This window comes from Coregonus lavaretus (genome assembly GCF_964263955.1).
Source record: "Coregonus lavaretus genome assembly, chromosome: 14".
In the NCBI taxonomy this organism is placed as follows: Eukaryota; Metazoa; Chordata; class Actinopteri; order Salmoniformes; family Salmonidae; genus Coregonus; species Coregonus lavaretus.
The window spans coordinates 36,146,744-36,174,224 of record NC_140001.1 but is presented as its reverse complement, the minus strand read 5'-3'; the positions used below and the strand labels follow the sequence as shown (position 1 = coordinate 36,174,224).

Below are 27,481 nucleotides of genomic sequence, written 5' to 3'. Positions count from 1 at the left end.
TTTCTTTTAGACATTCCAGGGTCATAGAGGGAGAGAGGCTTGTAGCTCTGGCATTAAATGACGCTAATGCTGATGGACAAGGACAAGGACAATGTCGGTGCCCAGACGCTCACTGGTATCTGGCCAACAATGCTGTCGAGGAGAGGGCTAAGACAAGATGCTCCTCAGACCTTGCTGCCCGCTGATGCTTCTGCTTCCCAAACAGTGTTGGTAGAGGCTGTGTCCCAAACGGCATTGTATTCCCTACATAGTGCACTACTTTTGACCAGAGCATAGGGCTCTATATAGTGCAGTAAATAGGGAGTAGGGTGCCATTTATGGACGCAGGCAGAGTGATTAATAATGCATCTCTACAGTATCTGCTTTGCTAAGCTGAGACATACAGAGAGAGCTGAGACAGGCAGATGAGAGGGGCTGAGGGCTGAGGAGAGCCGATAGAGCCTCTTAAAGCCTATCATTTATGGTGTTTGTCCTGTGGAATTTGCACACTGTCTACTTGGTCCAGCAAAATGGTGCTGCTCTCAGCCGATTACCAGAGTAATCAGAGGGGTGGGGGGGGGGGGAGAGGCTCTGGGATCTGACAGGTTTTTTCCTCATCCCCGTTCCCGTCAGTTTGGTGCTTTGGCCCTCCGCTGATGCAACAGCTTACAGGCACTGTGCCGCCTGCCGCCCGCTGGAACTCAGAGCCAAGGTCACATTATTTTCAAGAACAAGCAACACAAAATGCCAAAAGGTGAAAAGGCAGTCTGGATCAAGTTAATCTTGTACTATGGTTTAATAGGATAATTCAAATGAAAGAATTCAGAGGGTTACCCATATTAGAATAGACTGTTACATAAACGCAGGGATTGTTCCCATTTTAATTTGTGGACCACAGCAACTGTGCATTGAAAAATCCAGGTTTCTTGCCTTCATCGCGATGGTCATGAATTGTGCGACTAAAGTAGAACACAGGTCACAGAAAATGTACATTGTTGTGGAAGTGGCTGAACGTTTTCCCGTGGGCCGAGGAGGAATTAATCTACCTGATCACTATGGTTAGTGGAAAGGGTTGGTTATTGTAGTATACTGTATGTAGTTTGGGGGTGGTTTTTTGTTTCTTTGATATATCTTTGTTTATCTGGGGTGCGTCTTGCAATCCAACCTGTGAGAGAAGAAGTTAAACAGTTGGTGTCTGTAATGCACCATTAATATTGGATGCCAACCGCCGTTAAACCCCACAGAAGAAGAAGAACTCCTGAGGGCACCATAACCATGTGAGAGGACACAAACGCTGGCTGGGTGTGAGCTGTTTGGCCAGCCAACACACTGCACTAAAGATAACTTTAACTTTGAACAGCTTGTACTGAACTTCTATTTGGTATGGTGCAAAGACTCGCTTGATTGGTTGTTTTATAAGTTTTTGAAGTGATGCTAAGTAACCTATCGGCGTGACATTGATTTATGCTCTGATGAATGAGCTAGGCCTTTTCTTTTAAAGTTACTACCTGAAGATCTTATGTGTATATCCTGTTTTGCCTGCAACCCTGCCTCCTCCACCAGGGGTGTATTCATTACGTCTTGCAATAGAAACCATTTACCGTTTAAGAACCAAACGGAAGCAAACAGAGCAAATTGAAGGAACCTACCTGAATTTGTTCAATAAAAACTCTTGTTTTCGTTACAAACCATTTTCCGTTTGGAGTAAACGGTTTCTGATGCAAAACGTTTTGCAACGGACGAAAAGCTTTCCAACAGAATTGGCGTAATAAATACACCCCTGTCCTTCAGCTCTGAAATACGCCCGCTGGCAAGTGCCTACCTCCACACTTTACCACACTGGTGACAACCAGACAAAGAAATTTGAATTTAATTATGTGAATCCTAAAATGTGTAAAAGTTGGCAATGGCGTAGCGCAGTTAGGAAAACAGTCATGTTTAATTTAGTCTAGTGATTTGGAGATGGCAATAAGGTATGCGTGCATCAATTTTGTATAACCATACATCAGACAAATAACTGAATATGTCTAAACCTTTGTATAAAGACATTACAGACATAAGGGATATTTTTCCATGTTTTGATTGAGCTCAGATTATTTAGGTACAGTTGGGAAAAAAAGTATTTAGTCAGCCACCAATGGTGCAAGTTCTCCCACTTAAAAAGATGAGAGAGGCCTGTAATTTTCATCATAGGTACACGTCAACTATGACAGACAAAATGAGAAAAATAAATCCAGAAAACCACATTGTAGGATTTTTAATGAATTTATTTGCAAATGATGGTGGAAAATAAGTATTTGGTCAATAACAAAAGTTTCTCAATACTTTGTTATATACCCTTTGTTGGCAATGACACAGGTCAAACATTTTCTGTAAGTCTTCACAAGGTTTTCACACACTGTTGCTGATATTTTGGCCCATTCCTCCATGCAGATCTCCTCTAGAGCAGTGATGTTTTGGGGCTGTCGCTGGGCAACACGGACTTTCAACTCCCTCCAAAGATTTTCTATGGGGTTGAGATCTGGAGACTGGCTAGGCCACTCCAGGACCTCGAAATGCTTCTTACGAAGCCACTCCTTCGTTGCCCGGGCGGTGTGTTTGGGATCATTGTCATGCTGAAAGACCCAGCCACGTTTCATCTTCAATGCCCTTGCTGATGGAAGGAGGTTTTCACTCAAAATCTCACGATACATGGCCCCATTCATTCTTTCCTTTACACGGATCAGTCGTCCTGGTCCCTTTGCAGAAAAACAGCCCCAAAGCATGATGTTTCCACCCCCATGCTTCACAGTAGGTATGGTGTTTTCTGGATGCAACTCAGCATTCTTTGTCCTCCAAACACGACGAGTTGAGTTTTTACCAAAAAGTTATATTTTGGTTTCATCTGACCATATGACATTCTCCCAATCCTCTTCTGGATCATCCAAATGCACTCTAGCAAACTTCAGACGGGCCTGGACATGTACTGGCTTAAGCAGGGGGACACGTCTGGCACTGCAGGATTTGAATCCCTGGCGGCGTAGTGTGTTACTGATGGTAGGCTTTGTTACTTTGGTCCCAGCTCTCTGCAGGTCATTCACTATGTCCCCCCGTGTGGTTCTGGGATTTTTGCTCACCGTTCTTGTGATCATTTTGACCCCATGGGGTGAGATCTTGCTTGGAGCCCCAGATCGAGGGAGATTATCAGTGGTCTTGTATGTCTTCCATTTCCTAATAATTGCTCCCACAGTTGATTTCTTCAAACCAAGCTGCTTACCTATTGCAGATTCAGTCTTCCCAGCCTGGTGCAGGTCTACAATTTTGTTTCTGGTGTCCTTTGACAGCTCTTTGGTCTTGGCCATAGTGGAGTTTGGAGTGTGACATTTTGAGGTTGTGGACAGGTGTCTTTTATACTGATAACAAGTTCAAACAGGTGCCATTAATACAGGTAACGAGTGGAGGACAGAGGAGCCTCTTTAAGAAGAAGTTACAGGTCTGTGAGAGCCAGAAATCTTGCTTGTTTGTAGGTGACCAAATACTTATTTTCCACCATAATTTGCAAATAAATTCATAAAAAATCCTGTCATAGTTGACGTGTACCTATGATGAAAATTACAGGCCTCTCTCATCTTTTTAAGTGGGAGAACTTGCACAATTGGTGGCTGACTAAATACTTTTTTTCCCCACTGTATATGGTGATATTTCCCTTTAAATGTTGGCCTTAAAGTATAGTATGTGGGCATACATACTGTATGTGGCTGTGGGGTGCTAAGAGTTTAAAATATTATAGTTTCTGCGTCACAAATGGTACCCTCTCCTCTATATAGTGGACTACTTTTGACTCTGGGGTGACATTTTGGACGCATTTGGGACGCAGCCCTGGTCTCTCCTGCTGACTACTGCTCAAGTCATTAAAATTGCCTCTGGGAGGAGGAGAATTTCTGAGGGAGACTTTGTCAATATTCTGGAAACAGAGTCAATAAAAGATGGTGAGCCATATGATTATTACTCATTACAGATCACAGTCAGGTCACATAACCTGGCTGTAAAATCATACTGCAGATTTTTCACTTAGATTTTCTATGACAAATGTATCTTACGCAATCAGTTAAATTATTCATTGTTTTAGAGAAACATTTCACTTGTATCGTTCACTGATTGAAGTTTAAGGAACCGGGTATTATAATCAGTTCCATTTTTCACCCCTCTTGTCTTTGTGCTTACACTTTATAGGGAGAGATATTAAGGGCCCTAAAAGGTTTACCATAGTTTATACCTGCTTGACCTCTCTGCTCTTCTGTGATGTCATGCCTAATGAAGACTCCACAAAGTCAATAAGGATGAGCTGAGCATGAGTGCTCCCAAATCTGCAATGTGAGCTCTCTAATGAAAGCAGGGCTGAATTAATAATAGAGAGAGCAGAGCAGAAGTAGAGAGAAGAGAGAAGAGAGATCAAGAGCAGAAAGGGCGCAGTCAGACCCCTCAAATAGCATCTTGCCGTCCCCTTCCAAATCTCCCCCAGCTGAAGTTCAATCATTTATTTATATTTATAAACTGCGTGGTTCGAGCCTTGAATGCGGATTGGCTGAAAGCCGTGGTATATCAGACTGTATACCACGGGTATGTCAAAACATTTATTTTTACTGCTCTGATTACGTTGGTAACTTCGGGGGTTTGTGGTATATTGCCAATATACAGTGGCTAAGGGCTGTATCCAGGCACTCCACGTTGTGTTGTGCTTAAGAACAGCCTTTAGCCGTGGTATATTGGCCATATACTACACCCCCTTGTGCCTTATTGCTTAATTATACCACGGCATTGTTGAATACCCGTTTCTGATTGGCTTGAAGGGCATTCTAGAGTGTGCATTATTTACCTATAAGAGCACAGTATAATGAACGGTATAATTCAAGGGCTATGAAGTTCATTCTTACATGTTCTATTTTTGAGCTGCTTTTGAAAGCAAAAGTCGAATTGAAAACATTATTGGCATTGTTGAATTCGATTTTCATAATAGCAAGCTAGGATGATGGTTTGGTTAGCTAAGCTAGCAAGTCTTGTTTGGTTACCAAGGCAACTATTGTAGCGATCTAGCTAGCTAGTAAACATGCTAGCTACTTCAGTGGATGTTGTCACATTTCTACTGGCAAATTAATGCATTTCTAGTGGCAAATGTGTTAATTTATAGCCCTGGTATAAAAGGGATAATCAACTCAGGGCTCTATGAATTATCTGGAAAATAATGCAACTCCGTGGAAGATGAGTTCCACTCTGCTAACATGTCATGCAACACACCTTCCACGTTGTGCATTATTTTCCAGAGAACACATAGCCCCTCGTTGATTATCCCTTACGAATTTACAAGATAAATACTATCAGGGCTCTCAGTCGCATTCATTTATTTACTATTGCCTTGACATGGTTTCGACCTGCTACCTGAAAATGGGTTTATTGATTCAACATAAGAGTCTGTTATGACTGCCTGCTGGATGGAAGAAAAAAACTACTCTGCATTTGCCATCACAGTGCTTGATATAATGAAATATTGATTAAACAACTATCAAAGTATGAAATTACATTTTCATTTACTTGCTCCATTATGTCCCTTCATTGCACTTGAAGCATTCAGGCATATCATATCCTGCAATTTCACATTTATGTGATCTTACATGAGTTCCTCATTTGAAATGCCTCCAACCCAGTGTTATATTTCATGCTGTTGTTTGTCTGTCCTCTCTCCCACCAGATGAAGTCTACAGAAGTGGACCAAGGGCTTTTCACAGATACCTACTGCAAAGTGTGCAGCGCTCAGCTCATCTCCGAGTCCCAGAGGGTCGCCCACTATGAGGTGAGGAATACTTACTGTTCTACAGTAGGTCTTCTCATCCCACACCAGTCTAAACTCGGTATGCAGAGTTAGAGACCAGACACACCATAATGAACATCAGTTGTGCGCAGTTGATCACCTGCTGGGTGTCAACAAATGTAGAATCATCTGGAAATGAACAGAAAATGATAGCCGATGTTCTGTGGTGAGAGGCGATAGGACGACCACCCGCTGTGCACGGACAATGTTCGTATTAGTCTGTCTTGTCTTTTAAAGATGAGCGAGGGAGACAGCTGGACCAGGGGATTAGGCAGCGATCGAACCCCAGTCTCCAGGGGCCATAGATGGTCTGGAGGTGGCAGCGCTATGGCTAAACCAACCTCCAGCAAATCCCCCATCAGTTTACCAGACAATCCAACCATTATTAACCAAGGCTTAGGTCATACTTGTTCTTTGTCAGTCAGCACCGCTCAGCAGCAGCAATCCCAAACGGCAGAGGGCTGCAGTTTTAAAATGTCAATAAGCACGACTCACCTGGATTTACCCAATTATTCTTAATTATTTAGTTAAAGTGCTGACGAACAGCAAACACTGCCTGGCCCCATTGCCCTCCACGACCACCAGGTTTGTCGACAAGCAGAGATTGCAGCAGAGGGTCTCTATCCGTGTGTTTCAGCAGTGCTTGAGTTTGGCCAGTGCTCACTAGACTAGAGTACAGACACCTTGAATTTTATTCTGCTTGACTACCATCACGTCTTATACAAATCAAATCAAATGTTATTGGTCACATACACATATTTTGCAGATGTTATTATAAGGGCTCAGGGCTCAGGGCTCAGATTATTTCAAATGAAAATGTGTTCCGGCACCTGTTTCATTCTACTTCAAGCACAGCAGCTGGCTATCGGGAGGTAACTGAACTCTTCTGTACTACAGATGCTGCCTTTCACTCACTGTCACACAGAGTCAGATGGCCGGAACACAACGTCTGACTGCAGGGCCCATGGTGCATCTGTATGGACATCAGGAATAATAGGAGCTGAAAGGACTCATATAAGATTTCCTTCATGCGGTTTAAGTATTTATCAGAGTGCTTGCCCTGCCCACAACAGACCGGTGGTCACTGAGTTTGCTACTGTTGCAACTACTCCTGATCGCTCTGATAAAATGTTACACTTGATACTGCTATTTCTGTAGCTCTAAAATATGCTATCTGAATGATTCCTCATGAAACTAGAACAGAAAAATACCATGATGTTTTGGATTTTTACTACATTTAATCCATAGAAGGGTCCTTTGGATGAAGGGTTGTTGACATATATTTGACATTTGTATCTTAAAGGATAATATATTAATATTTAATTGAAGTTGGAATATTTGTGACATTTTGGCCTCACCCAGGCCTCCTTTAAGACTCCTTAACGTTTCATCTGTAGGTGCTGCAAAGCAAATGTTGGTGTCATATGAAGCTTTACCGCTTGCTCTGTAATATGAATAGTATTTTTATTTCAATAACACATTTCTTACATACATTTATGAATATAGAAAAAAAGGAATGTGAATATATATAATTTATATTTAAAAAATGATTTGGCAAATGTTTATATAAATTGTTGAACATAATATACTATATGGGTATATCAAAGTTTCAGAGTGGAATATCTGCTACTTTTAGAGTTATGATCCAATTTGTAAGCATTACCAACAGAGTGAATGTAAATTTTTTTTCAAAATGGTCGCCCTCTGCTGGTAATGATGTGCAATGATAAAAGTAAAAGGAGGGCTGTGATTGGTTACATTGCCTACTATGACAATTTCTCTGTATAAAATGGGCCATAACTTCAAAAAACTAACAGAGATCCCACACTGGAACTTTGATATGCCCGTAGAGTATATTATGTTCAACAATACATTGAAAAGTTAGCCAAATCAAAAATGGTATATTTTCAATATTCATATTTATATTTTTCAATATTAATAAATTTCTATTAGAAATGTGTTATTGAAATCCTAATATTACTCATATTACAGAGCAAGCGGTAAAGCTTCATATAACACCAACTTTTACTTTGTATCACATACAGATTAAATATTACGGAGGCCTGGGTAAGGCCAAAATGTCACAAATATTCAAATTTAAATTAATCATTTGTCAATAATGCTTTAAGATACAAATGTCAAATATATGTCAACAATCCTTCCTCCAAAGGAGCCTTATATGGATTAAATGTAGTGTACGCCAAGGAACTTGAAGCGTTCCACCTTCTCCACTGCAGTCCCGTCGATGTGGATAGGGGGGTGCACCCTCTGCTGTTTCCTGAAGTCCACGATCATCTCCTTTGTTTTGTTGACATTGAGTGAGAGGTTATTTTCCTGGTTCCACACTCCCAGAACCCTCACCTCCTCCCTGTAGGCTGTCTCGTCATTGTTGGTAATCAAGCCTACTACTGTTGTGTCATCTGCAAACTTGATGATTGAGTTGGAGGGGTGCTTGGCCACGCAGTCATGGGTGAACAGGGAGTACAGGAGGGGGCTGAGCACGCACCCTTGTGGGGCCCCAGTGTTGAGGATCAGCGAAGTGGAGATGTTATTTCCTACCTTCACCACCTGGGGGCGGCCCGTCAGGAAGTCCAGGACCCAGTTGCACAGGGCGGGGTACAGACCCAGGGCCTCAAGCTTAATGATGAGCTTGGAGGGTACTATGGTGTTGAATGCTGAGCTATAGTCAATTAACAGCATTCTTACATAGGTATTCCTCTTGTCCAGATGGAATAGGGCAGTGTGCAGTGTGGATCTATTGGGGCGGTAAGCAAATTGAAGTGGGTCTAGGGTGACAGGTAAGGTAGAGGTGATATGATCCTTGACTAGTCTCTCAAAGCACTTCATGATGACAGAGGTGAGTGCTACGGGGCGATAGTCATTTAGTTCAGTTACCTTTGCTTTCTTGGGTACAGGAACAATGGTGGCCATCTTGAAGCATGTGGGGACAGCAGACTGGGATAGGGAGAGATTGAATATGTCCGTAAACACACCAGCATAGTGACGATAGTGATAGGCAGTGGAAGGCAAGAAGAAGACTCAATGAGGAAAACAGGCAAGTGTCACACAACTTTCTTCCAGACAGTCACATAATTTATCCTGTGTTCAGAGAGAGAGAGAGAGACACTCCTGTGTCCTTAGTTGTCCCCTTACTGTCTTATACCTTAGTTTAGTCGATATGCTGTTTATGCTTCGTTTGAACTTTCCGTCTAAGTAAGGTATTTTCTCCTTTAATCCAATTTTGTACATTTGAAAACCTTAAAATACTCTTCCTGAGCTTAACGAGGTTTCCTTGTGTAATGCAAACTCAGAATTTCAATTGTTGAAATAAGAACCTGGTTGACGTAATACACCCTTGACTTGAATCCTAACGTTGAGATTGATCAAAGTTTAAAATGCAGGCTATGCCTTTTCCAGTTGAGATTGAAAATGTAATTATTTCAGCATTGCATTGAGCTGTTAATCTCCACTTCAAACACATCAAAGCCATAACTCTGATGTAGAGGGGATCAGAAAGGTCTGGTCCTACAGTTCAAAGAATTGTTCCCTTCTTTGGGTCACATTTATGATGGGTCCCAAATGGCACCCTATTCCCTATATAGTGCACTACTTTTGACCAGAGTCCTATGGGGCCTGATCAAAAGTAGAGGACTATATAGGGAATATGGTGACATTTAGTATCCAGACTTAATTATGCCTTTCATCCTCAAATAAATGTAATGGGTTTAGCATGTGTTAAGTTCAACCTTTATGCAACCGCCAACCTCCATGCAATTCCATGCTGTGCTTTCACACATACAGTTGAAGTCAGAAGTTACCATACACCTTAGCCAAATACATTTAAACTCAGTTTTTCACAATTCCTGATATTTAATCCTAGTAAAAATTCCCTGTCTTAGGTCAGTTAGGATCACCACTTTATTTTAAGAATGTGAAATGTCAGAATAATAGTAGAGAGAATTATTTATTTCAGCTTTTATTTATTTCATCACATTCCCAGTGGATCAGAAGTTTACATACACTCAATTAGTATTTGGTAGCATTGCCTTTACATTTTTTAACTTGGGTCAAATATTTCGGGTAGCCTTCCACAAGCTTCCCACAATAAGTTGGGTGAATTTTGGCCCATTCCTCCTGACAGAGCTGGTGTAACTGAGTCAGGTTTGTAGGCCTCCTTGCTCGCACACACTTTTTCAGTTCTGCCCACAAATGTTCTATAGGATTGAGGTCAGGGCTTTGTGAAGGGCACTCCAAAACCTTGACTTTGTTGTCCTTAAGCCATTTTGCCACAACTTTGGAAATATGCTTGGGGTCATTGTCCATTTGGAAGACCCATTTGCGACCAAGCTTTAACTTCCTGACTGATGTCTTGAGATGTTGCTTCAATATATCCACATAATTTTCCTTCCTCATGATGCCATCTATTTTGTGAAGTGCACCAGTCCCTCCTGCAGCAAAGCACCCCCACAGCATGATGCTGCCACCCCCGTGCTTCACGGTTGGGATGGTGGTCTTCGGCTTGCAAGCAGACCCCTTTTTCCTCCAAACATAACGATGGTCATTATGGCCAAACAGTTCTATTTTTGTTTCATCAGACCAGAGGACATTTCCCCCGAAAGTACGATCTTTGTCCCCATGTGCAGTTGCAAACCGTAGTCTGGCTTTCTTATGGTGGTTTTGGAGCAGTGGCTTCTTCCTTGCTGAGCGGCCTTTCAGGTTATGTCGATATAGGAGTAGTTTTACTGTGGATATAGATACTTTTGTACCTGTTTCCTCCAGCATCTTCACAAGGTCCTTTGCTGTTGTTCTGGGATTGATTTGCACTTTTCGCACGTTCATTTCTCCTTCCTGAGCAGTATGACGGCTGCATGGTCCCATGATGTTTATACTTGCGTACTATTGTTTGTACAGATGAACGTGGTACCTTCAGGTGTTTGGAAATTGCTCCCAAGGATGAACCAGACATTTGGAGGTCTACAATTTTTGGCTGATTTCTTTTGATTTTCCCATAAGCAAAGAGACACTGAGTTTGAAGGTAGGCCTTGAAATACATCCACAGGTACACCTCCAATTGACTCAAATGATGTCAATTAGCCTATCAGAAGCTTCTAAAGCCATGACATCATTTTTGGAATTTTACAAGCTGTTTAAAGGCACAGTCAACTTAGTGTATGTAAACTTCTGACCCACTGGAATTGTGATACAGTGAATTATAAGTGAAATAATCTGTCTGTAAACAATTGTTGGAAAAATTACTTGTGTCATACACAAAGTAGATGTCCTAACCGACATGCCAAAACTATAGTATGTTAACAAGAAATTTGTGGAGTGGTTGAAAAACAAGTTTTAATGACTCCAGCCTAAGTGTATGTAAACTTCCGACTTCAATTGTATCTAATAATATCGCATTGCTTCAAGCTGTTTTTGCTTGTTTATGGTAATGAAATTGACTTGAAGCTGATTGGACGTTACAGGAGGGGGTCGCAGTTCCAGAGACCCACTAGGTGTCATCCTCCGACAACCTTAGGCACCTCCTCACTCACAGTCTGGACTAATCATGATCCTATTGGTGTCACCTGTGTCTAACTGTTCACTTGTGTGTGTATGCCCTCACTTCCCTGTGTTCCCTTTCTCAGTTTTCTCTGATAGTTTCACTATGCCAAGCAGTACTAATCAGTGTCTGATCGTGGGATGTATGGACAGGTACGTGAGAAGTGTTGTCCCTGTTTAGTTATTATTTCAGTCACAGTTAGTATTTCTGTCAGCCTGCTTTTTGGTGGGTAGGGCCCTTTCCTGGGCTACCGCGGAGTGGGAGAGCCAAACTCCGGTGTGCTCCGATTCCTACCTATTCACCCGGGAGCTACGCAAGGTGTTCGAAACCTCTCGGGTGGTGTCGGGGCACGAGGCCGGGAGGCAGCTCATGGCCTGTCGGAAGGGTGACTGTTCGGTGGCGGACTACTCCGTGAAGTTCCGGACCCGGGCTCGAGAGGCAGGATGGGAGGAGGCCGCCCTGGTCGTCCTTTACACTCGGGGGCTATCGGAGGGGATGAAGGACGAACTCTCCTTCAGGGAGCTGCCTGAGCAACTGGACGGCCTCATCGACCTCTAGGTGCGGGTAGACAATCAGCGTCGTGAGAGGGCGCACAAGAGAGGCATGAAGCAAGGCATGCCTCCACATCCCCCTATCAGCCCAGAGAAGCCGGGTAAATGGGAGGGCTCGCTAGTATTGGGAGGGGTGCTAGCGAGCCGGAACCGAAACCCCAACTCCAGAAACTCCCAGACTGTTCTCCCCGTCAAGGTTCAGTGGGCCCGCGCTGCGCGTTGGGCGCATGCATTAGTGGATTCTGGGGCCGCGGGAAACCTGATAGACGCAGGGCTGGCCCAAAGGTGGAGCGTTCCGTTACTCTCTCTCTCCGAGCTGGTTCCGGTCACGGGCCTGGACGGCCGGCCATTGGGGTTGGGCTTCATCACCCGGCGCACTGTCCCCGTGCATGTCCAGGTGGTGGGGGGGCAATGGGAGGATATCCCGTTTTTCGTTGTGTACTCTCATCCTCGGGCACCCCTGGCTGGTCGCCCACAAACCCTGGATTGACTCGTCCACTGGGCGGCTCATCCTGGAGGGAGGCTCCGCTCCTGTCCCGTTCCGGTCTCCACCGACCACTCATCAGCCCAAACCACCGTCCCAAACCACCTACCAGTCCTCACCTCTTCCCCAGGTCCCGCACTCCGAACCGCCTACCGCCCTAGCGGCGGTTGCCACCGGAAGGACGGTGGCTACAGACGCCGTCACCGGCCCAGACCTGGCAGGCGTTCCCCGAGATCTGCGAGAGGTGTTTAGTAAGAGGCGTGCCAAGGGCCTACCTCCTCACAGGCCAAATGACTGCGCGATCGATCTTCTGCCGTGCGCCATGCCCACACGAGGGCGATTGTTTTCCTTGTCCCAGCCTGAGACGCTGGCAATGAGGGAGTATATCGACGAGGCACTCGTCGAGGGTCACATCTGTCCCTCTACCTGCATTTATTGCCGGGCACTCAACAACATCACGGTTAAGAACCGCTACCCACTCCCCCTGATGACGACGACATTCAGTCGTTGCAGGGAGCCCGGGTCTTCACCAAGCTGGATTTACATAATGCCAACAACCTGGTATGGATTCGGGAGGGGGACGAGTGGAAGACGGCGTTTAACACAACCAGTGGGCATTACGAGTACCAAGTCATGCCGTTTGGTCTAGCCAATGTGCCTGCAGTGTTCCAGGCGTTGGTCATTGACGTGCACCGGGACCTCCTCAACTACAGCGTCTTCGTGTATTTGGATGACATCCTCATATTTTCGAAGGACGAGTGAACACCAGCAGCACGTTCGGCAGGTCCTCCAATGCCTTCTCCGTCACCAGCTCTACGTCAAGGCGAAGAAGTGTGTGTTCCACACTGAGACAGTCTCCTTCCTGGGGTTCATCGTCACCCAGGGGGACCTACGGATGGACCCAGCCAAGGTCAGCGCGGTACTGGATTGGCCCCAGCCCTCATCCCTCAAGCAACTACAACGGTTTTTATGGTTCGCTAATTTCTATAGGTGATTTATTTGCAATTTTAGCTCCCTAGCCGCTCCCCTGACAGCCCTCACCCATACGAGCGTACGCTCCTTCGCCTGGACCCCGGAAGTGGGGAACGCATTTGATGCGCTGAAGCGGCGCTTTACATCGGCCCCGGTCCTTGGGCATCCTGATCCGTCCCTGCCGTTCATTGTGGAGGTGGATGCTTCAGACGTTGCAGTGGGAGCAATCCTGTCCCAGCGGTTCCTCATGGACGGTAAGACTCATCCCGGCGCCTTTTTTTCCCGTCGGCTGTGCCTGGCGGAGCGGAATTACGACGTAGGGAACCGTGAGCTGCTAGCGGTCAAGCTCGCCCTGGGGGAGTAGAGACATTGGCTAGAGGGGGCCGCCCATCCATTCATCGTATCGACTGACCACAAGAACTTAGCCTACATTCAGGGGGCAAGAGGCTCAACTCGCACCAGGCCAGGTGGGCGTTGTTCTTCACTAGGTTCCGGTTCACCATCTCATACTGTCCAGGGTCGAAGAACACCAAGCCTGACGCGCTCTCCCGGCAGTTCGAACCCATGGACCTGGTGGAGAGGGACGACCCTATTGTCCCCAACACCCTCATTGCTGGCGCAGTTTATTGGGGAATTGATAGGCTGATCAGAGCAGCGGTACGGCGTAAGCCCGATCCGGGCGAAGGTCCATCGGGGAGGATGTACGTACCCAAGGCGGCACTCTCGCGACTGCTTCAGTGGGTGCACACGTCCGACCTCACCAGCAATCCGGGGAGCCAGGACGTTGGAGTTCCTGCGTAGGAGGTTCTGGTGGCCATCTGCTGAGGGGGATACACGTGCCTTTGTGGCTGCTTGCCCGATGTGCGCGCGCACGAAGAGCTCACATAAGCATGCGGCAGGGCTGCTCCGACCCCTGCCTATTCCCAATCGCCCCTGGTCCCACATCTCGCTGGATTTCATTTCCGCCCTACCACCATCTGATGGATACACAGTCATCCTGCTCGTTGTGGTCCGGTTCTCGAAGGCTGCCCACTTCATTCCCCTTCCCAAACTCCCGTCATCCCGGGAGACAGCTAAGTTGGTGGTGCAGCACATTTTCCGGGTCCATGGCCTTCCCCAAGATGTGGTGTCGGATCAGGGCCCTCAGTTCGCCTCCAGGTTCTGGAAGGCGTTCGCCACCTGCCTTGGCGCCTCCGTCAGCTTGTCTTCCAGCTTCCATCCCCAGTCGAACAGGCAGACGGAGCGCGTCAACCAGGATCTGGAGGGGGTGCTGAGGTGCTACGCCTCCAGCAACCCAGCTACGTGGAGTCAGCGACTGGCGTGGGCGGAGTACGCCCACAACACCCTTCTCTGCTCGTCCACCAGCCTGTCCCCCTTCCAGTGCCAATACGGGTACCAACCCCCCCCCATTCCCAGAGCAAGAGGAGTAGGCGGCGGTCCCGTCGGTCCAGACCCAAATCAGTCGCTGTCGCCGCACCTGGAGGCAGGTACTGTCGGCGCTTAAGCGGGCCTCGGTCAGGTCTCAACATCAGGCCAACCGTAGGCGTCGCCCGGCCCCGGTCTTTCGCCCGGGACAGAGGGTGTGGATCTCCACGCGGGATCTTTCCCCTCCGCGTGGAGTCCAGGAAGCTGTCCTCCCGGTTCGTCGGGCCATTCAGAGTGGTCCGGCGAGTCACCCCAGTGGCCTACCGCCTGCAACTTCCCCCCACCATGCGGGTGCATCCCACATTCCATGTGTCCCTCCTCAAGCCCTTCGCCACCTGTCCCCTGGCTCTCCCTCCTCGTCCTGTTCCCCCGCTGCACCTCGTCGGAGGGCAGCTGGCTTTTACTGTGGACCGGACTGCCGGCAGGTGGGGAGGGGTCTCCAATTTTTTGGTGGACTGGGAGGGTTATGGGCTGGAGCTACGCACTAGGTGTCATCCTCCGAAAACCTTAGGCACCTCTTCACTCACAGTCTGGACTAATCAAGATCCTATTGGTGTCACCTGTGTCTACCTGTTCACCTGTGTATTTATGCCCTCACTTCCCTGTGTTCCCTTGCTCAGTTGTCTCTGCTAGTTTCACTATGCCAAGCAGTACTAATTAGTGTCTGATCTCGGGACGTATGGACAGATACGTGAGAAGTGTTCTCCCTGTTTAGTTATTATTTCAGTCACAGTCAGTATTTCGTATTTTGTCTGTCAGCCTGCTTTCTTTTTTGTGTAAAGTCCGTTATTTTGTATCCTGGCTTCGGGACCATCAGTAAAGATCATTGTTTTGCCATCTCTGCCTACTGCCAACTGTTTATCCTGCATTGCACCTGGGTCACACCTCACACCAACCCTTACAATTAGAACTAGACCCCAGTGAGAAATCCCAGCACATCTACTGTACATGATAGGATCCAGTGCTTTAAAGATAAATATTCTTTAGTCATTTCAGTTTCAGGACAATTACCTGCCCACCCTGTATATTTTCCACAGATTACTGTACCATCCCATCTGTTTATTTTACTTTGCTTTGGTTAGAATAATCTAATTCTCCATCGCCTGTCAGCTGCAATTTGTCAGCACTTATTAGACTTTTCTTTTTTTTCTTTGTTTAGTGCCAGGCAGCAAACAGGCTGTATCACACAGCAGCTGTATTGTACATGAGATTTTGCAGGGCATGCACCTCCTGATTTAGACTTTTTGTTTCCAGTGCAGAATAGCACCTGGTTCTTTACAATGACAATAGCACACAATTGTTTTTGTATTGAATTACCAGCAGCAGTGGTATTCAGTGGAATTTGATAGCCAATCTGGATACCCTGGTTGTGTCCCAAAGAGCACCCTATTCCCTTTATAGGTCAAAAGTAGTGCACTATATACAGTGCCTTCAGAAAGTATTCACACCGTTGACTTTTTCCACATTTTGTTGTGTTACAGCCTGAATTTAAAATTAATTAAATTGAGATTTTGTGTCACTGGCCTACACACAATACCCCATAATATCAAAGTGGAATTATGTTTTTAGAATGTTTTACGAATAAAGCTGAATGTCTTGAGTCAATAAGTATTCAACCCCTTTGTTATGGCAGGCCTAAATAAGTTCAAGAGTAAAAATGTGCTTAACAAGTCACATAATAAGTTGCATTGACTCACTCTGTGTGCAATAATAGTGTTTGACATTATTTTTGAATGACTACCTCATCTCTGTACCCCACACATACAATTATCGGTAAGGTCCCCTCAGTCGAGCAGTGAATTTCAAACACAGATTCAACCACAAAGACCAGGGAGGTTTTCCAATACCTCGCAAAGGAGGGCACCTATTGGTAGATGGGTAAAACAAATGTGTAAAGCAGACATTGAATATCCCTTTGAGCATTCTGAAGTTATTAATTACACTTTGGATGGTGTATCAATACACCCAGTCACTACAAAAATACAGGCGTCCTTCCTAACTCAGTTGACTGAGAGGAAGGAAACCACTCAGGGATTTCACAATGAGGCCAATGGTGACTTTAAAACAGTTACAGAGTTTAATGGCTGTGATAGGAAAAAAACTGAGATGGATCAATAACATTGTAGTTACTCCACAATACTCACCTAATTGACAGAGTAAAAAGGAAGCCTGTACAGAATAAAAAATATTCCACAACATCTATTTTGAATTCAGGCTGTAAGACAACAAAATGTGGAATAAGTCAAGGGGTATGAATACTTTCTGAAGGCACTGTAAGGTATAGGGTGTCATTTGGGAAGTACATGTCTCTGAATATGTGTCTGTGGGACTTTATATTAACTCTGCTCTTTTGTCCCCTTTTTCACTCACATAATTGGTTCCCATTATCTCTGGAGTCGTGCAAATGACTTCACACATCAATGCTACCGTACTGCTTACTTATTATTGTTCATTCTGTTGACCCATCAGTGTGCTAAGACACACTTCATCTGCTCTCCAGGGTTTCCACATCGTGCCTCTCTAATGCCTTACTTCCGTGTTTTTGGAAGAAAGGGTGGTGGTGGAAGATGTCTAAAAATGTCTATACTCTGTAGGCTATAGAGCCCCACAGTGGAGGTGTCATAATGCCCATAGAACCTAGCGGTCAAACAAGGAAATGAATTCAATCATTTTTCCACAATTTATTTTTCCCAAAGGGAATTTTAGAAACACTTAAAATAAGGGCTGTGTTTTGTGTAGGCTTACTCTGGCGTGACGTTTTGATAACCATGTAAATATCTCTCGGACAAGGTGACTTTTATCAATATATTCGGCTCTATTTAATCTCAGATTCGAAAACGCTAATTAGCATCAAAATAGACATCATGCAAGACTACAAATCCCTGCAAGCTCCTGCACGTCATCTCTAGCTGACACTGTTGGTAACAGGTATTGTGTAAATTTTTAACTTGCACAAGACAGTTTACAGAATTGTCAATTTAAAGAAATGTAGCCAATTTATTCATTACTAAATTTAGCTAACATTAGATAGTTAATCCAGAGATTCTTACCCTTGCCTCGATTCGGCAGTCTCATCCAGATCATCCTGGCATTTGTAGTTCTTTATGATAGCCACATTAGCAGTTAATTAGCGTCTCATTTTTTTGGGGGGCTGAATACAGGTGAATATATTGATAAAAGTCACCTTGTCCTAGAGAGATTTACACGGTTATCAAAACGTCACGCCAGGGTAAGCCTACACGAAACACAGCCCTAAAATCCCATATAGGAAAAATGAATTGTGGAAAAATGATTGGAACCATTTTCTGTTTGACCGCTATGTTTTATGGGTATTATGACTGATACTGTGGTACTCTATTGTGTGACAGACAGCGTGTGTTCGAGGGTCTAGTCTAGAGGGTGGTCAGTCAGCTAAGCTTACAGTGTGGATCACAGCAGGGCTGCAGTCGACTGATATACTTGTGTTTGTGAGGACTGATTCAAAGCTGTCAGCACAGCAGTATGCATATACCCAACCCAAGAAGTACAGCTTTTTCTCATTGAGCCAAAGGATAGTTGGTAGCTTTGAAACCCAGTACTTCAGAACTTCAGGTCCCACATGATGTAATGAACACCAATTGATTACATTTTTTCCCCTACTGTATGTGGAAGATGGCACTGTTTGCCAACAACGATCAAACCGCATTGACTAATAGTCTCGTTCACCATTTGTGTCCATGTAGTGAGTTATTTTGATGTTTTTCTGCACGTACTGCTTACATCCTACACACATCCTACACACATCCTACACACATCCTACACACATCCTACACACATCCTACACACATCCTACACACATAGATAGATTTATTTCATCCCTGTTTGTTTAGTACCATTCATCTGTCTCTGTCTCTGTCTCTGTCTCTGTCTCTGTCTCTCTCTCTCTCTCTCTTTCTCAGTGTGTGTGTGTGTTGCTTCCTTGCACTCTGCCTATATGTTTTGTTCCCTGGATTCCCGGATTCAGCATTCCTGGCTCGTGAATATGTGTGAAGAGCAAGATAGAGAATAGGGGTGACCTTAATGTCTACACCTGGTCATATAGCGATAACGTCAGCCTTCAAGGATACCCTCTTCCTATAGACATGTTCAACAGGCATGATTATAATTATCATGGCCCAGTTCTCTCCTCCAGTGTCCAACACTCCCTGGCTGTCTCTGTGATCGTTGTTGTCCTATAAGACCCCTGTGTGCCACTGAGGGTGAATGTGTACTAATGCCAATAGAGTCAATTTGATGTTACATGTCTCATCCTATTCTTATCCAAGGAGCCGTTTAATGTACATGTGGGTCATTCTATGGTATGTCCTATACTATTCAGTGCCAGTTCCGTTGCATTGCCAGTCTTATAGGATCTTGGAATTTCATTCAAATCTTGGGTGAGATATACAAATTCATGTGGAAATATGTTTTGAGAATGTGAAGCTGCATGTAGTCTTTGTTTATGGACTGCGCTGACAGGATCAGCTATGGTAATACTGAGGGATGTCCTTAAGGCAACTCCCTCTACTATACACAACTTTGGCCCTTTCCTGCCCCTTTGAACTAAGCTTTTCAACTGCGCCTCATCAACTCATAGCTCATAGGCATAGGAGTATATTGACAAGCGAATCTGCATCCCCGATATGGATTTTATTAGAGGAGGATAAGGGAAGCACCATGGTGGAATACTGTTATTTACATACTTTAGTAGTAGAGTAAGACTGTCTTGTATTTGGAACTAGCAACTAGTGCTGAGCGATTAGTGCTTTTTAAGGTTGGTTCGGTTTCGGTTCGGTTTTTGAAAAATAGTCCAGGTTTTCAATTTTGGTTTTGATTATTATAATTTCTTAACAATAAATGCATTATGTAGGTGGAATGCTGTATTAACACAAAATAAAACATTTAATAAAAGCCCCATGGTGGTAGTGACTACCCATTATTGCTTAACACTTATTAACCATAATTTATTCACATTACTATGCTTTAATACAATATTTTAGTTGTGTATATCACACAGCCTAATTTGTCACAATCTGTTATGTCTCAAATGTATTTGTCAGATTAAGAAAAAATTGATTTTGAGAGCTAGTTTAATTGCTCCTCATGTATCATTAAACCAGCAATGCCTAATTGTTACACTAGATCATGCTGTCAAATTCAGTTACTGAAATTTGAGATACGTACAGTGTAGGTCTGCATGTGAGTAATGAGTACTCTTTTCCCATCTATTATTCGCTGTGTATTTAAAATTGGCTTGGGGAGTTAATGGGATGGAAATATTAGTAATTTCTATTGCTGACAAAAAGTAATAAATGAAAATTAGATTCAGGATCATCATTGTGTCAGTAATTGATAATTAAGAAGCTTGAATAGTTAGGGTCTTTAGTAGTGTTCGTTTCAATGTAATCTGTGAGATTAAAATACTGTTGTTCTCCCGCCCACTTTGGAAGGCCTTTCAGTTTGAAGGCTTTTTCAACATTAACATGAAAATGTATGTATTTCTCCAGAGATTTCTCTTCCTCTTTGATGCATGCTAGAGATGAACATACATCAGACAACTGCATTGCTTTTTAACCCTGTTGTCACAAGGGACACACACTGGCCAATGTTTGGGTTACAGTAACATCATTATCAATTGGTCAATTCAGCTGTAGTCCTTTACTCATTGCTCAACTACTACTAAGGTAGTGGATTGCAGGGTTCCCACCATTGGGAAGCTGTATGTCAATACATTAACCAGGCCATACAAGCAAGATAATCACCAACCTTGCATGCACTTGCTAGCTACGCACCTCTTCCAAACCTGCCGCCAGGCAAATGCTCTGGAGGTCTATCAAAACGGCAGGTGGCCTAGTGGTTAGTGTTGTGGCAGTAACTGAAAGGTTGCCAGGTCGAATCCCCGAGCCAACAAGGTGAAAAATCTGTTGTTCTGCCCTTGAGCAAGGCAGTTAACCCCCCCACAACAACAGCTCCCCGGGTGGCCAATGTGGCAGCCCCCCGCACCACCCGATCCAGAGGGGTTGGGTTAAAAGCGAAAGTTAAGTGTCGGTTGGACCTTGTGTGCAATTGATGATAAAAATAAATGTAATCCTTTAATCAAAACAAGACCTGCATGAAACTTAAACGGTTTTAAACTCAAAGCTGTTGACCTAATGTCAAAACATAAACTCCTAACTCTCTAATTATGATACTTCAAGATGTTTGACTGGAGAGTGTTGTTGAGGGTCCCCAATATATTTCTGTATGTATTTTAATTTGTTAGTTCTGAGACTACAGCCTTTACACAATATTTAATTGGAGTTGTATTCTGTATTAGTATCCTCAGGCAAGGCTTTATTAGTATTCTCAGGCAAGGCTTGGGGAGCGTTTATTATTAGAAATATTTTCTGCAAGATCAATTGTGACTCAGAGTCTTTTAAATGGCACTGCTGAGCTGAGACAGAGGTAGGTTGCGTCCCAAATGGCACCCTATTCTTTACATAGTGCACTACTTTTGACCAGACCCAAAAGGGTGACATTTGGGACGCTGTCGTACTATATGGTAGACATCCTTATTTTTCTTTAATGAAGATTAAACAAGTTAGTTACAGTCTGAAATTATTCTGACAAGGGAGAGACAGGCTGGTGAGGCAAATTAAACTGGAATAGCATGAGATGCAGATCCTTTTCTCCACCGAGATAGAATTCTTTCATGATTTTGGCATGACTAAACTCCTAAGCTGAGGACTTTGGCAGGTTTTAATTTAAAATATATAATGAACTAAAACCCTTCGTATTTTCAGCCATATCTCCAAAGGATAGGAGAGGCTTGAATTTCCAATGTTGTGAATTTCAGCTTTGGTTCATGGTGGCAAAAAAATAACTTTGTTCCCTGGGCGTGTTAATTTCCTGTGTTACAGATGGCATGAAATTGGTTGTGATCCATCAATATGTGAGATATAATGGACCCCAAAAGGCATTTAAAAAATACAGTAACATACACTACATGACCAAAAGTATGTGGACACCTGCTCGTCGAACATCTCATTCCAAAATCATGGGCATTAATATGGAGTTGGTCCCCCCTTTGCTGCTATAACAGCCCTCGCTCTTCTGGGAAGGCTTTCCACTAGATGTTGGGGATTTGCTTCCATTCAGCCACAAGAGCATTAGTGAGGTCGGGCACTAATTTTGGACAATTAGGCCTGGCTCGCAATCGGCATTCCAATTCATTCCAAAGGTGTTTGATGGGGCTGAGGTCAGGGCTCTGTGCAGGTCAGTCAAGTTCTTCCACACCGATCTCGCAAAACCATTTCTGTATGGACCTCGCTTTGTGCACAGGGGCATTGTCATGCTTTACACCACTCCAGAAGACGCTTGGCATTGCACATGATGATCTTAGGCTTGTGTGCGGCTGCTCAGCCATGGAAACCCATTTCATGAAGCTCCCGATGAACAGTTATTGTGCTGACGTCGCTTCCAGAGGCAGTTTGGAACTCGGTAGTGAGTGTTGAAACCGAGGACAGACGATCAGCGCTCAGCCATTGCTGCTCCTAGATGTTTCCACTTCACAATAACAGCACTTACAGTTGACCGGGGCAGCTCTAGAAGGGCAGAAATTTTACGAACTGACTTGTTGGAAAAGTGGCATCCTATGACGGTGCCACGTTGAAAGTCACTGATCTCTTCAGTAAGGCCATTCTACTGCCAATGTTTGTCTATGGAGATTGCATGGCTGTGTGCTCGATTTTATACACCTGTCAGCAATGGGTGTGGCTGAAATAGCCGAATCCACTCATTTGAAGGGGTGTCTACATATTTTTATATATATAGTGTACTTTCTTGCCTTTAATCATGTAATATTTTGGGCTTCGTTTGGAGGGGAAATCTGTACTTTTATAGAGGGGAAAAAGAAGAAAGCAGCCTCCCAATTTGTGCCATATTCTTGTTCATTTCTTTGCTGATAAAACTTCAGTAAGCCCCCAAATGCAATCATTTCTAAATACATCGCATACTGCAACTGCTAATGGTAAGAACAAAGGCTTTTGAAGCGATGGGGAATAGGAATGAAGTATAATGTGAGGGGCTGTCAGAAGGGGGAAAACAAAACATTTGAGGAGTCCCAGGGCATAGTAGGGAGTCTGTCCTCTGAGTTGCCAACTGAATTTTAACCTCTACGGGATCGGTGTCCCGTATACGGGACGGTTGAGCTAACATGCGCTAATGTGATTAGCATGACTGTTGTAAGTAACAGCAAACTTTCCAGGACATAGACATGTCTTATATGGGCAGAAAGCTTAAATTCCTGTTAATCTAACTGCACTGTCCAATCTACAGTAGCTATTACAGTGAATAAATACCATGCTATTGTTTGAGGAGAGTGCACAACAACAACAAACTTATCACGGCAACTGGTTTGATACATTCACCTCTGAAGGTAAATAATGTACTTACATTCAGTAATCTTGCTCTGATTTGTCATCCTAAGAGTCCCAGAGATAGAATGTAGCATAGTTTTGTTTGATAAAATAAATTTTTATATTCAAATGTAGGAACTGGGTTCTACAGTTTGAACCCCTGCTGTCTCTGGATCCATACCCACCCCGCCCGGCCATCTAGATGTGTAGATGTTAGTGTATAAGCTAATGATCCATCATGTATGACATTCCTGGGAGTGTGTAAACTTACATTTTGTATTACCATATCATTTTTGTATGTTCTCTATAGTTATGTACTTGAAAATGTATCAATTTACCAATTCGGCACATTTGGACAGACTTGATACAAAATAGCCCAGTATTGCAATGCTTCACTGGATCAATCTGAAACTTTGCACACACACTGCTGCCATCTATTGCCCAAAATCTAAATTGCGCCTAAACTGCAATATTATATTGTGGCCTTTCTCTTGCATTTCAAAGAATAATAGAAAACGCATGTTTTTTTGTTTGTATTATATTTTACCAGATCTAATGTGTTATATTCTCCTACATTAATTTCACATTTCCTCAAACTTCAAAGTGTTTCCTTTCAAATGGTATCAAAAATATGCATATCTTTGCTTCAGGTCCTGAGCTACAGGCAGTTAGATTTGGGTATGTCATTTTAGGCGGAAATTGAAAAAAAGGGTCCGATCCTTTATGCACTATTTCCTTTTCGATCCATATCCCATAGAGGTTTGATCCTACACCAGTGTTCCCTTTGAATGTCCCAGGCTACCAACCTATTATTTCCCAGGCCTGCCTTTTCATGACATGGTCACTGGTTTTGGAAATTGATTAGTTTTTTTCTCGATACTGTTGATCATACACACACACACACACACACACACACACACGTAATGTTACCATTACCTCAGCTCATAATCAATTTGAAATGGAGTCTGATACCTTTTCTGACTAAAGTGGTACTTATAGCCATTAGTCTGTCAGTGAGGTTGTAGCTTGTGATTCTGTTCCCGGTCCTCATGTCTCTCATTGGCAATTATCTCTCGATATTCACAATATCACGCAGGACTTTTTAAAATGTAGTTTCTCCATGAACTGCTGCACTTACGAGTTGAAGAATTTAAAAGGTAGTCACTCGCCCTCCCAACCAACAACTACTTGTTTTGCCTCAAGCACCTGGCAATGTACACAGCAGAAGGGAGCTGAGTGCTGTTATATCCATTACATTTTTCACATGGATAATAGTAATCTATTCCGATGAGACATACACAACATACACTGTATACCAGGGGTTCATGACCCCATTTTGATATCTGAACATTCTCGCGACCCCAACCATGAGAAAAAAATTATGTCATTAACAGCCAATGTTTGCTTTTTTATTTGGGGCTATGGCAGTCAATTGCAAATTAGTCTGACATAATGTCTCATATCTCACCACCACTAATGAGATGGGTGTGCTTGATTCATGTCGCGTCAGAGCTTCTCAAAGTCAGAGGGCATAGTCGACAGTGCGCACCTCATCTCTGCTGTCACATCCAATTTGGATCAGTATTTGATTTGAATGCAGACGAGAGCACTGAATCCAGATTCACACAGATATGAGCTGGCGAAGGTTAGCCTGCCATGAGTTTTATAGTGCTTTCAAGATAACTGGGAATTTGGAAAAATACGAGGTCAAGTCATGACGTCAGTGATCTTCGGGTCAGAAAGTTGGAATTTGGAGTTGGTATTTTTCCCAGTCAGTTTTTGACAGAGTTCTGTGCTCAGCTCTTTTGATGCCAGTTGCTCTCGGTGTATCATACAATGCCTCCATATGGTAGAGGGAGACACATTCATAACTAGAGTGCAGAGGCCTGCCCTCCGTCCCGCCATAGATGGAGCACCATCTGTGCAAAAGCCCACCATTCGATCCCATATGGATTCTGTTTTTTGTCAATATAGCCACGCAGCACACTGAACATCCCCTATGCCGTTTCATGCAATCGTGAGACAGAACAATATGTCCTTGTGAATAGCATCCCCGACATGTATAGCGAACAAATGTCAATGCATGGGCATCCCGGCCCTCACAGCTAACATTCATTTGGAGAGCATAGGTGGGGAGTTTTTGAGTCGTTCAGTCAGTTTCCTCTTGATTGCTAGCAATAGCATGAATTATTTGTTTCACACTGTTATCTGACAAAGGTATTGATGTGAGTTTCTGTGCCTCTGCCTCCCCACACATTGTTTTCACAATATCAATTGCGGACGGTAATATCAACGTCTCTGCAATAGTGTGTGGTTTCATAGCGCAGTCGGCCTAGCCATTCACCGTGGGAATGATTCAAGTGCAACGGTCAAGTGCGGCCTTTTCCCATGATCTAAGGGCGCGCTCTGGTTGAATTTTATCTTTTAGATTTGAATAATTTTCATTTAGATGTTTAAGGTTAACCACATACAATGATTTTGAGATACAAAGACAATATTATAATATATATATATATATATATATTTTTGTAAATATATATATATATATATATATATATATCTTTTTTAGGATTTTGGAAATTCTCCCGTGACCCCATTTTCATATCAGGCGACCCCACAACAAGTCGCAACCCCTAGTTTGGGAACATGATCCATGTTCCATTTGATTCAGTAGCATAGTTGACATGACAGCCAAGGGGATCGTTTTGATTATTTCTAATGTGGAATGTTTTGTTCAATAGAAGCCGTGGCCTTTTATGTCAGTGGGTTTTGGTCATGGCAGGTACTATCTACCGCATTTGTTCAGTGTGTTTTTTGGTGGGAGTTGAATATTGATATTCTTGTCTGTCTGGCCTAGTTTCGTGACAGCATTCTGTCAAGTGTCTAGGGTAGTGCTGCCTCCCCCATTGTCGACTGATCTAAAGGGAGCCCTCCCTCCTGCCAAATTGTTCTGGATTTCATATGAAAGACCACAGAGCAGCCGCCATGCTGTCAGAGTCTGGGTGTGTTTGAACTATAAAAGAAAGATTATGTGAGGAGGACTTCAAATCAACAGATAAGATAGGTATCTGGGGTCCAAATCAAGAAAACATTTTGATGAATTGGAAAGATGGGTGTTTACTGAAAACAACTATGTCAATACATTTTTCAAAAAACGAATTGGCTCTAATTCAACATGCGCTTCAGTGAAGTGCTGTGGTTACTGTTATGCATGTATAGCCAAGCAAGAAAGGATCGAATTTGATTGTTAGATAGTAAATATGATGAACACAAACTGACACAGACAGAAAGTGGATGTGAACTGGAGAGAGAGAGTTTGACAAAAGGACATTCAGAACACTAATAGGGAACACTGCAGGTTGTGCTGGTGGGTATAGCAACTTCTCAGCTCCTCAAAATGGAACCCAGCATGGGTGTTCACATATACAGTCACATCAATTAGTCCTCCACTGTTTCACATTTAACTGTACGCAGCCTGACGGCATTCACTGACGGAGTGCACTGACGGCGTGCTTCTCTGCTCTGCTCTTAGTTGTGTCCCAAATGGCACACTATTCCCTATATAGTGCAGTACTTTAGACCAGAGCCTTGTGGGCCCTGCACAAAAGTAGTGCACACTATAGGGAGTAGGGTGCCATTTGGGACACAGCCCTGATAAACTCTGCACTCATCCATTCAGGCAACAGCTGGGTTTATATGGTGTCTGAAGAATCCATTGCCCACAGCTATGTGCAGAAAACACAAGAAGTGAGCAGCACTTCACCACAGTCTCTCGTAGCTGATTGGGTTCTAAGTGCAGAGATTATTCACCACTAGACAAGACTGAACGGGGAGGATGGGATAGCATAGTATAGAAATGACATGGTGGTAGGGTTGTTGGTAGGAGATCTTTAACATTCCAAAAAGGTGTCCTTCTTGGTAGGAACAAAGTACGTTTTGGGTGCTGGACTATGAATAAACTACTAAGTAAGAAGGTAGAGCTGTGGAAAACGGTATTTTTCTCTGCCCTTACATACAATTTGCAGCGTGAATGGTGATGTGTTTCCATGCAGTGATCTATGATATGTCCTGAAACACCAAGTTAATGGTAATCAATAGGGTACAGATTAAACTACATGCTAAATACAGTCAAGGATGTTAGTCGTCCGTTCACTGTAAACCAGACACAGTTGCATTATACAGTGAAGAACACCAAGAGCCCAGTGTTAGCCCTGCCTGCTGACACACACACATACACAGACACACAAACACAAACACACT

General features: G+C 43.8%; 1 protein-coding gene across 1 annotated transcript in view; it reads left to right on the top strand.

Moving 5' to 3' along the window:
• LOC311141976 (zinc finger matrin-type protein 4-like) overlaps positions 1-27,481 on the top strand; it is a gene marked incomplete at its 5' end in the record, with an annotated part of 135,801 nt that overhangs the window by 18,130 nt on the left and 90,190 nt on the right. Inside the window, one exon of the mRNA XM_084177513.1 lies at positions 5,705-5,806. Within this exon, the coding sequence (XP_084033639.1) occupies positions 5,705-5,806 (102 nt within the window). The remainder of the gene's footprint in view (positions 1-5,704; positions 5,807-27,481) is intronic.